Source organism: Stegastes partitus, unplaced genomic scaffold, assembly GCF_000690725.1.
Source record: "Stegastes partitus isolate 25-593 unplaced genomic scaffold, Stegastes_partitus-1.0.2 Scaffold98, whole genome shotgun sequence".
Taxonomy (NCBI): domain Eukaryota; kingdom Metazoa; phylum Chordata; class Actinopteri; family Pomacentridae; genus Stegastes; species Stegastes partitus.
The window spans coordinates 284,230-295,963 of record NW_007577829.1 but is presented as its reverse complement, the minus strand read 5'-3'; the positions used below and the strand labels follow the sequence as shown (position 1 = coordinate 295,963).

Genomic DNA, 11,734 nt, shown 5'->3' with positions numbered 1-11,734 from the left:
TAAATGAACTTGGAATGATTTACTGTGTGTTTGTCACACAGGTGGACTTCGTGGTGTTTGCTACAGGGTACAACTACGGCTTCCCCTTCCTGCCTGCAGCTCTGCAGGCTAAATGTGGCTACAGGCTGCGTCTCTACAAGCATGTTTTCCCTCCTGCGCTGACCAAACCCACGCTGGCAGTGGTGGGCTTCATCCACGGCCTTGGGGCGATCAACCCTCTGGCTGAGATGCAGGCCCGCTGGGCTACGAGAGTCCTGAAAGGTACAATGAACCACAGAAACTGAGTTTAAGTTTAATGCAGGTATGCTGGCAGCTTGCACTGTTTTGACGGTGCAGGCGTTTACATAGAGTAACTTGTGGTGTTTACATAAAGGTCTATTGACATTTAAAGTGGCTGATGGTGTCCTGATAGGGAGGCAGCTTTAGTAGCTATTCTGAGAAACATAAAGGGGAAAACTGGACAGAAACTTCCCTTGCTCTCCATACTGTAGCAACACTATCAAAAACAAATCTGTAAAATGTCAATAAATAAATATTAAAATTAATAATCAGGATAGAAAACGGTGGAAATGGTGAAAATCTGTCAGCAAGAGTGCTTGAAAAATAATACATTCAAATACAAAAGAATGAAAATAATGGAAAGTATTTGACATTTTGATATTTTAGCTGATTTAAATAAAGTGTAATTGTGTGGGCATACATTGTAAAGAAATGAAATACTATTTGTAAAAATACAGATTGGCTGTGCAAAGATTGATAACAATAATTTAAGTCAACATGTTGATGAATAGTTGTTTGTTTTTCATGAAATTGTACCATATATTACTTACAATTTAAACAAATAGAAATCTGTAATAAAACAGTTCAGTGTTTTTTTCTGATATAAACACAGTAAAACAGCATAACTTTGTAGTCAAAGATGGTAGAATAACTAAATATTATTTGTAATATTACTGATTTCTGACAGTGGTGCACAGTGTTCATAGTTTTGGTCTGTCATTTCTTACAGTTAATAAATAAATTAGTGCTTTTTTGCTGTGATTTTATTAGTTATTATCTTTAATTTAACAAAACAGAACAAAACTGTAAAATAGCAGTAAATTGTTTTAAAAAAATGTTAGAAACTTAATATATATATATATCATTTAAATATTGTATAAAACAATAAAGACGTGAGAGTCAGTCAAACACATTTTCTTGATGGAGCGATGCTGCGCATAAAGCTAATGATGATGATCCACAGCGACAGCATCATTGTGAAGGCAACAAATCCTCCAAAAGTATCAATCCAGTTTAAGATAAATGTTAATAACTTGTATTCTCTATGTTTCAATCTGACTGGATTTGTCTCTGCAGGCTTAATAACCCTCCCAAACGAGAAGACCATGATGTCGGAAATTGAGAGAGACACAGCAGTGATGCATCAGAAGTAAGAAACTGTGAAGCTGAATTGTAGATCTGCTCGTGTGCCCCAGATTCTGGATCAAGCTGTTAATATGATCACAAATCATCCAACCCAGACAGCAACACAGTCTGATGCAGAGTCTTTCAGCTTAGATTTAATAGTTTATTTTGACAATGTTCTTCTCTTGTTTTTCTCTCTTAGATATGCATGTTCAGAGCGCAACCCCCTGCAGGTGGACTACATCCCCTACCTGGACTCTCTGGCCAAAGAGGTGGGGGCTCGACCAAACATACCGTGGCTCATCTTGAAGGATCCCAAACTGGCGCTGGAGGTTTTCTGCGGTCCTGCCACTCCGTACCAGTACCGCCTGACTGGACCAGGCCGCTGGGCTGGAGCCCGTCAGGCGATTCTCACTCAGTGGGAGCGAGTGTTTCAGCCTTTGAAGACCAGAGTGGTACCAGAACCAGAGACCAAGCCTTCTTCTACACTCCGCATCATTGTGATTTTCTCATGTGCTGCCTTAGTGAGCTGCTTCATCTACAATAAACACCACCATTCCTCTTTCCTCACTCCTCCCACATTCCTCAGATCCCTCAGTCAGCTGTAAGATGAATGATGCAGCTGTAGGCACAGAATGCTTTTAGAATGTCTATTTTGAATAAGATATGGAAAGGTTTTGATATAAAAATGCAGTCTTTGTCCAATTCTGTGCATTGCTCTGAATCTACTGAATGCTTTCTTTCAATGTAACTTTTTTTGGAAACTTGCTTGTTTTGCATCAAGTCCACCCACTGAAAGCTCTGTACAAACCACTGTTTCAAATTATCAGCAGTTCATTAAAGTAAATTCTGCAATATTACCAGTTTGCATGACGGCATCATTTATTGCTCCTTATGATTGTACAGCAATTCAGATATGGTTAAAAAAAAAAAAAAGATAATAATAAAATGGCTAGAATGAAAAGAAATAAACAAATCTTGGAATGACTCATTTTACAATAATGGAACAACCTTCCAGCTTTCCAACAGGATCCAGCTGCAGGCTGAGCAGGACTAAAGAGCACTTCTCTTTAACACTTGTTTAGCGTTTTCTCCACAAAGCAACAGCAACTCTTGAACAAAATTCTGCAAAATGACTGTGGTTTTCAGTGTTTTTGACAGCACAACACATTTTAGTCCTTGTGTGGAATCTCTTAATGTTAAGGCTTCATGACAAGTGTAACCAGGCCTCCTGACTTTGGTCAATAGAAAATGTATTGCTCCTTATGATTGCACCACAATTCAGATATGATAAAGGAAAAAAAAATGTCTGTAGTGAAAAGAAATGAACAAATCTTGTAATGACTCATTACACAGTTATGGAATAACCTTCCAGCTTTCCAACATCAGCTAACTAATCAGGTCCAAGAGTGATAACGCCTTGAAGTACAGTAAGTCCTTCACAAAATTCTGCACAGTTACTTTGAGTGTTTCCTGACAAGCAAGTACATCAAGTACATTTTAGTCTTTGTAATGGAACCTGTTAATTATAAAGCTTCATAACTAGTGCAGACAGGAACCCTGACTCTGGCCAATGGATAAACCTTCAACCAACTATTGCTGCTTGTGATTGCACAATAGTTGGTTGGTTATATGGTTGAGGGGGGAATGACTGGAGTCAAAATAAACCAACAAATCTTGCAAAGACTCTCATTTTACTGTGAGGGAACTACCCTTCATAGAACATCCAGCTGTGGTGCTGGACCGGTCGCTCCCTGCACAATGATGCAACACTCATAGTTAACTGTGTCGTTTCATCTGTGATAGTGCTTTAACACTTGATTAGCATTTTTATTTATTTTTATTTTTATTTACACATAACTAAACAAATTCCTTCACAAATTTCTGCAAATTGACCTGAGTGTTTTTGACAGCACCCATGTACATTGTAATCCTTGAACTGGAACTTGTTAATCATAAAGCTTCATAACTAGAGCAGACAGGACCATTGACTTTAATCAGTAAACCTTCAGGGAACATTATTGCTCCTTGTCATAGCAAAACAGTCCGCATATGGCAAAGCAAATATGACAGGAGTCCAAAAACAAGAGAACAAATCTTGCAATGACTCTCATTTAACAGTAATGTTATAATTTTCTCACATCTTTGCATCATCCAACTGCACTGCTGGATAAGATTTTTAATGAGTGTACATTTTTCACTTCATTAGCTAGAAGTCATCAATGCCATGATACTAACTTTTTTTTATTAATGGAACTTGTTTTGTCATGATAAATCAGTAGGTTTTCCACAAACAAACTGGCACCATTCAGTTGCATTACTCCAAATCTGTGCAAACCATTAAAAGCATATCCAAGCCATAATTTCTCATCAAAGTGCATGTAAGGCATCAGGCTCTCTTGCCTCTTCACAATTCCTAGAGATATAAAACCCAGTCAGATTGGTGAAATGGACCGCACACTGTGAAATGTAGCGCGTAATGGGATGTTTTGGCACAGTGTGGCGTTCGTCTGTTTGCATTTCCTGCAGTTAAGTAACTGTGACGCTGCAGCGAGCAGAGGGTCAGTTTAGGACACTGATAAATAGGAGGACTTTGCCTCCGCCCACCACTGAGCTACGTGCAGCCTCAGACTGACTGACTGTGCATGCAACACGAAAAAAAAAGCTGTTTCCTTCCACGAACTGCAAAAAAAAAAAAAGGTAAGATATCTGCATGCTCGGTCGTAGCTTTTGGGTGCATCTGTGCAAAACTATTAAACATAAAGAGTGCTGACATCGCCCTGATGCCTGGAGAAGAAAGTTTGGCAAAGATCGCAGCTTGGATCGGTGCTCGTGTGTTGTTCTTGACAAGTTTTGTGTGTCGTTGTTAAACAGGCAGCGTGTGTTTGTGTTAAGTTGTGACTATCACTACTTGATCTGGACGTGTTTTCTGAATAAGTCATATCTTAACAGCTGGACTACATAGTTCCGAATCCTCTCACCGAACTGGAAAAATGTTTATTTTATTTTATTTTGGCCTGCACGATTCGTTTTGCTGCCCGTACATGATATTGACATGGATATAGACTTTGTTAACGAGTGATTTTTACGTTTTTTTCTTCATGTCGTATCTTTATCTTCACACACAGGTCGTGACGAATCTGCGAACGGAACATCTGGAGCATAAAGCAAACATTTACAGGTAACCTGGATCGTCTGCTGTTTAGCCACATATTAACTTCAGGTGAACTCTATGGTGATCAATCTTGGCCCGTTTCGCTTTAATCAGTAGTGTTGATAAAACTACACCGACTCGATTAGAGAAAAGTCTGACTGAAGCCACGCGTAAAAGTAGGAAAAACATACGTCTGGCCAACTTCCTGCATAGATGCATCCTCTTGTTTACAATAAAAAAAAATATCTGGAAAAAAAACAGTGGGAGCTCAGCCCAGCCCAAAAAATCTTAAAGTTTTAACCTCTTAATTGCACTGTTCTTCAGTTATTCCAGATAAAAAATGTGTGACACTGTGCAAAGTAGAATCATCCTCATTTCTTTTTGTGTTCCACAGTGAGTGCAGCAAAGCTAAAGCAACAGTTCTCAAATTATGTGCCTTGTACGTAATTTATGCAGATAAAAGCACATATAAAGGTTGCATTTTTTTAAAAAGCCTTTAAACTCCACTGGGCTACACCAGAGTCGCCCATTTTTAGCTGCCAGCTGAAGTGAGACTGTTCTGTTATACGTTATTGATGCTTGTTTTAGTTTTGGGCTCTTTATTAGTAATTTAGTTTTAAATAGTCCAGGAGAACAGATGCAGGTGCTGGTTAAGGGAGAAAGTTAATCGTTATCAAGATACCCTTCATTCATGTTAATTCGACCAAAGTCTGCCGCCTCGAGGTCGTTAACTATTAACTGTTACTGTCAATAAATGCATCACATTTATTGTCATGACCTTGATTTGTAGGTATGTGTAAGATGATAGTATTTTAAAAACATTTCTCTGCTTCCTTCAGAATTTCTGCACTGAGCAGTTACGAGATTTGACTGTTATCTAAGGCGAACGAGAAGAGCCATTCACAAAACATCTGATCTGGTTTCATCTTGTTCCAGATTTGAAGCATGACTCGTCGCGTGGCAGTGATCGGAGGAGGCAGCTCAGGTCTGACCTGCATCAAGTGCTGCCTGGATGAAGGGCTGGAGCCTGTCTGCTTTGAAAGCAGCGATGACATCGGTGGCCTGTGGAGGTTTAAGGTGGGTGACACTGTGTGCAGGTCGGACTTTTCATAAAATTGTGATTTATTTATTTTTCTTGCTCTTGCTGTTTTTGTAGGAGAATCCAGAGCCAGACAGAGCCAGCATCTACCACTCTGTCATCATCAACACCTCCAAGGAGATGATGTGCTTCAGCGACTATCCCATCCCTGCACACTACCCAAACTTCATGCACAACTCCCTCATTATGGACTACTTTCGGATGTACGCCGGCCACTTCAACCTCACCAAGCACATACGCTTCAATGTGAGGATGTTTTTGCTCAATTCCTACATTCAGTTCTGCTTTATTTTCAGCTTTAGTGCAACAAATGATGAAATGTGATGATTAAACAGGTCTGCAAACTCTCTTCTGTCTTTCTGTCACCCAGACCAAAGTCCTGCAGGTGAAGCAGAGATCAGATTTTTCACGTACGGGCCAGTGGGATGTCGAAACAGAGAACAAGGATGGCAAAAAGGAGAAACACATTTTTGATGCTGTGATGATCTGTATTGGACATCACTGCCACCCCAACTTGCCTCTCCATGACTTCCCAGGTAACACTTAGATTCTATCCTTATAAATAGTGATCTACACATCATCCATCCATCCATTATCTATACACCACTTAATCCTCACTAGGGTCGTGGGGGGACTGGAGTCTATCCCAGCTGACTTAGGGTAAAGGCAGGGGACACCCTGGACAGGTCGCCAGTCTATCACAGGGTTACACTTAGAGACAGACATCCAAGCACACTCACATTCACACCTACGGACAATTTAGAATCACCAATTAACCTCAACATGTTTTTGGACCTGTGGGAGGAAGCCGTAGAACCCAGGGAGAACATGCAAACTCCATGCGAACCGGCGACCTTCTAGCTGCAAGGCGACGGTGCTAACCACCGGGTCACCTCGCAGCCCGATCGACACATTATCACATCCAAAATTCAGCATTTTCCCGAAGATCTGCATCAAGTTTTTTGTTTTTTATTCCGCCACTTTGGCTCTAATGCAGCTGCATCTCTCTATCTATAGACCACAGCACTATCTGATAGGTTACATATGGAGAGTAATACCCTATCAACAGAGAAGGATAAATGTTCAAAAGTTTTCTTTTGACTGCACATGTATTCCAGTTCCAAATCCTGCTCATCGGTCTCCTTGATTACTGATTATTCTGGCTTATAAAGTTCACTCAATAGCAAATAGTCCTGATCGTGCTGCAGCAGCATGAAGAGAGAACTAACCTTTGGCACAGTTTAGCTGAGCCTTTTGGAGGCAACAAAGGGGTTTTATGGTACTGTATCGCAACAACACCCACAGTCAATAGTGTTGTCAGCATAATGTCCTGAACTGTGGCTCCAACTGTGTTTTGAGGTCAAAGCTTCAGTGTCTACTTGTGTATAGCTGTCTAAAATCTATGTCTTGTTTCCTTCAGGCATCGACACTTTCCAGGGAAAGTATTTCCACAGCAGAGACTACAAGACTCCCGAAGAGTGGAGAGATAAAAAGGTTGTAGTGGTTGGAATCGGAAACTCTGGAGGAGACTTAGCGGTGGAACTGAGCAGAGTCACCAAGCAGGTTGGACTGAGATAGATGCAAACTTATACACATAAGATAAGAAAAGACTTTATTTGCAAATGTCCAAGGACCATCAATAGAAATTAAAAATGAACTAGAAATAAGTGCTGATGATATTGTACAGATTTTTCCAGATTTTAAAAACATCAATATTGCACATATCTAGATCTATGTAAACACACTGAGTAGAAACACTGATACGTAACAGAAATACTGATATTGGATTAAAGTCTCCCAAAAGTAGAAAATACTGGTATTGCACAAGTTCTTGTGTATGTAGAGAAATTGACGCAGAGTTTTTTCTAGGTACAAAATATTTGGAATGTGCATCTCTAAATGCTCGTGTTGACGTTGCCCCAAAGTGAAGCATTACTCCTTGTGCAGTTTATTTACTGAATTAAAAAAAAATCATCTGTACTATTACAGTGCTGCCTAAATGTCCTGGGCAAAACCACATCCAATGCTTTTGCATAGCTTGTAATATGAATTAAAGGTGAGTGTGAGTGACCCAAGAGTCAAGCGGTTACGGTGGATACCACATAACGTAAATGCCCTCAAGCAGTGAGTTCGAGGTTTGACTCCCAGCCAGCCCAGACCTGCACTGCATACCATTCCCCTGCTTTCCTTCCCCAAATGTCCATCTCTCTCTACATTGTAGCGCTCTAGTAAAGGTGAAAATGCCAAATAATTGTAAAAAAAGAGTTGACGCAAGTATGTTCCATTTATTGCATATACAACTGTGTACAAGTACATCTGATGAAGCAATATTTTACCCAACAACGCTCTACAAAATTTGAAAAACATTCTGGGTGATACTGCAGTTTTAACTTGCAGGAAACACTATATTATTAATGCACTCTACAAATGCTTCATTTAAATACTGTTATTTCAGACACAAAGCATCCTTGCAAATTATTTTAAATTCAGAAGTACCAGGGCAATGACTGACTACCTTTTCCTTCCTCCTTAGCTTTACCTGAGCACTCGACGGGGAGCCTGGGTTCTGAACAGAGTTGGGGAAAACGGCTATCCCCGCGATCTGTTTTTCAACAGGATCATGAATTTTCTACGGACAATCCTTCCCTACGGTTTTCTCTGCTCTTTGGGAGAGAGCCAACTTAACCAAAGGTTTAATCACGCTATGTACAATCTGAAGCCAAACCACAGGTATTGTGTCTTTATAATAATGTCTAAATCCGCACATTGTGTTGTAATATAACAAAGCATTCTAATTTTATTGACGTTGGTGTATTTCTTCCTATCATAAGCGTAAGAACAACCTTTATGACATAACTATTAGCACAACATTATAGCAAAATAGGAATATTTATTCTATGCATCGTGTTACTGATGGAACTTTGGATTCTTTGCCATGTTTTAATTAAAATGCCTGCAGTGTTCAATAAATTGCAGCAACAAAATCAACGAGTGTGAACATAAATTTCAGGGTGTTCAGCCAACATCCCACAGTGAATGATGAGCTTCCCAACCGCATCCTATCCGGGACAGTTCAGGTGAAACCCAACATCCGCAGATTTCAAGGTTCCAGTGTGGAGTTTGATGATGGAAGTGTTGTGGAAGACGTTGACCTGGTGGTAAGTTTGTGCACATGTAGCACTCTTCCACTTGCTCTCCCTACACTTTAATAGAAACAACAGCAGCGAGTAGTTTTACCATGTTCTTGCCATGCCTGTACAAAGTATTTTTGAACTTTTTCCACTTTTGTTTGATTGAGATTGAATCATAATCATCTTTTTGGATTAAAAAAAAAAACAACAGCGTATATTTTAAAAAAAAATAAAAAAAACTTTAATGATGACATGAAGACAGATTTCTGCAAAGTGTTGTCAATTATTTAAAAATATGAAACATAAATATGTCATTGATTGAAATTTCACCCTCTTTAAAGTGACTCACTTAATTCACACAGGTGCAAACACATGGTGCTAGAAGTCACACAACTAGTGAAACACAGATCATCTGAGTGCAGTAAATGTGTCTCAATGATTGTAGTGGAGAGAAACCTGTATCTGGAAGGTCTAGTAACTTGTAAGTCAGTACTCCTGGCTATAACTACACCATGAAGACAAAAGAACACTCAGTAGTAGCTCAGAGAAATGTTATCAGATAACATAAGTCAGGGGATGAATACAAGAAACAAGACCCTGCATATCACTACAAACAGACCATCCCCACCCTGAAGCATGGTGGTGGCAGCATTATGCTTTTTATAGGCACTGTGGAACTGACACAAGTCTCTGTCTTGCAGGTTTTTGCCACAGGTTACCGGTTTTCCTTTCCTTTCCTGGCTTCACATGTGGTCTCAGTGAGTGACAACAAAGCATCTCTGTACAAATATGTGTTTCCTCCTGAGCTGGAACGCCCCACGGTGGCTATCATTGGTTTAGTGCAACCACTGGGAGCCATCATGCCCATCTCTGAGATGCAGGCCAGATGGGCCACACGCGTCTTTAAAGGTAAAAGAGGTTCTTTAAAAAATTTTACTTTTTCTCATCACTTATTATTTTGCTTATAAAACTGAACAACCACGTCCATTTTCAAACAGGCTGCATAAAGCTTCCTTCAGCGGCTGCTATGTTGAAAGATATCCAGTATAAGCAGGACACCATGGCTAAAAGGTACTGAAGTGGATTTACTCAACTAAGTAATTACTTACACATTTAAGATCTGTGGAGCTCCAGATTTTATTGTGCACATGTTCAACTTGAGTCACATTTGCAGGTATGTCACCAGTCAGAGACACACCATCCAGGTCGACTATGTTGCCTACATGGATGAGGTAGCGGAGCTGGTGGGGGTTCGACCCAACATCCTAAGGATGCTGCTGACTGATCCCAGAGTGGGACTGAACGTGATGTTTGGTCCCTGCACACCATTCCAGTACCGTCTCAGAGGGCCAGGAAAGTGGGCCGGAGCCCGACAGACCATCCTCACCCAGTGGGAGAGAGTGACTCGACCCATGCAGACCAGGCCCTGTACTGAGCCCCAACCCAAGAGTTCCTTTAAGTGGCCTCTGCTTCTGTCAACCACTGCTGTGGGCTTGGCTGCCTACATTAACAGGAACAACCTTCCAGCTTTCCTGCAGGATCCAGCTGCCCTGCTGGACAGGATTAAAGAGTGCCTGCCTGCAATGGTGCAACGTTCATAACCAATCAGCTTCATCTGTGATTACTCTTAAAGAGCTCATAAAGCATTTTTTATTTTTTTTTTTTGCATTAAACTACAACAACATCTGAAATGGACAATGTACTGATAAACTAGTCAATGATGTAATCGTGTGATAACTTCAAAGGTCAGCTAAGGTGACAAACAAAAAGCTTTTATTCAGCGTATTCTGTTATGCATAAATATCCAATTTACAGTTATGCTTTGCCTCTGTTCCTTACTGTGTAGTTTTAGGGTGTATGATTGAAAGACTCTTTTTTTCTAATGAGTTCACTGTTCATTTAGTTTTGACAGAGTAACATAATGACTTTGTACAATGCATTTCTATTGCCTTCCCTAGCCTTGTCTGTTTCTTAGGGATGGTAACTTCATTAACCATTTTTGACTTCTAACATCTTCTGTACAATGCCTTCTATTCAAAATCTTACTGTTCTATGTATTTGTGATAGAAATTTTTAAAAAAGCAATAAATTTGGATTTCCAGAGTTTAATATGTTGGATTCCTCCATTTATGTCAAATTCCGAATACTCTGGGGGAAAAAGCACATCCAGTGCTTTTGTATGTCTTGTAATTTGAATGGATCGTTTTTAGAAAAGTGCAATTTAAACTAACCTTGTTCTGTAAAACATAATTAACTTTATTAACTGAGCTTTTAAATATGTGTTTGGCTTTTTTTGCAATCCCAGAAAATAAACAAAGTTGAGAGGAAATATTGCTGACACGGTGAGCCCAGGTCAGGGAATAAACCTTTTTGATATTACTGTAAAGCTACATTCCCATGTTTCTCTATGTGCTTTGTTTGTTTTGTTTACTTACATTAATAATATGTGTACTTTTTACGATGACTAATACAAATAAATCACAATGCTTCCACATGTGCTTAGATATGGTTTTTTTTTTTAACTGAGTAAATAAAACTCTTCTTTTTTTGGTAGGAATAAAAAAATAAAGAGTGGTTGGTCCTTGGAAGAATAAAACTAATGTGTTTTAAGAGTCACACTGATATAAAATATAAAGCGCTGTGTAATAAATCAGTACAACCACATAAATGTTGTTCATTTATCATCCCGCCGACTGAATTACCAGGTCATGCAGATATTTTGATAAGGAAGCAACTGAAAGCAGGTCAATGATCAGAGGTTTATTTGAATCTTTTTTTAAACATTAACATTATAAGTGTACAACTCTCTCTCATGAACAGCAAGACCTAACTTTGTAGAATATCATGTACTGATTCTCAGATGCAGTACAACAGGTGTGTAAAAAGCTCCAAACACAACAGTATTTACCTGAGGAATAAACCCCTGGGTGTGGGCAGTTAGTTATT

At 39.5% G+C, this 11,734-nt stretch overlaps 2 protein-coding genes across 6 annotated transcripts in view; both read left to right on the top strand.

Moving 5' to 3' along the window:
• LOC103354159 (dimethylaniline monooxygenase [N-oxide-forming] 5-like) overlaps positions 1–2,264 on the top strand; it is a 15,070-nt gene extending 12,806 nt beyond the window's left edge. For all 3 annotated transcript variants that reach the window (XM_008277449.1, XM_008277450.1, XM_008277448.1), the window contains 3 exons: positions 42–261; positions 1,357–1,429; positions 1,607–2,264. In XM_008277449.1, coding sequence (XP_008275671.1) covers positions 42–261; positions 1,357–1,429; positions 1,607–2,012 — 699 coding nt within the window. In that variant the 3' untranslated portion in view covers positions 2,013–2,264. The remainder of the gene's footprint in view (positions 1–41; positions 262–1,356; positions 1,430–1,606) is intronic.
• Positions 2,265–4,187: 1,923 nt separating this feature from the next.
• Positions 4,188–11,178, top strand: LOC103354158 (dimethylaniline monooxygenase [N-oxide-forming] 5-like). 3 transcript variants are annotated; one of them, XM_008277446.1, is made up of 11 exons: positions 4,188–4,230; positions 4,533–4,585; positions 5,495–5,635; positions 5,715–5,903; positions 6,028–6,193; positions 7,078–7,220; positions 8,191–8,387; positions 8,668–8,815; positions 9,490–9,697; positions 9,787–9,859; positions 9,963–11,178. In XM_008277446.1, the coding sequence occupies exons 3-11, from the start codon at positions 5,504–5,506 to the stop codon at positions 10,387–10,389; spliced, it is 1,683 nt and encodes a 560-aa protein (XP_008275668.1). In that variant the 5' UTR covers positions 4,188–4,230; positions 4,533–4,585; positions 5,495–5,503; the 3' UTR covers positions 10,390–11,178. The 3 variants fall into 3 exon arrangements, with proteins under 3 accessions (XP_008275668.1, XP_008275667.1, XP_008275666.1); XM_008277445.1 differs by having other exon boundaries at positions 4,218–4,236; XM_008277444.1 differs by lacking the exon at positions 4,188–4,230 and having other exon boundaries at positions 4,306–4,585.
• Positions 11,179–11,734: the final 556 nt, after the last annotated feature.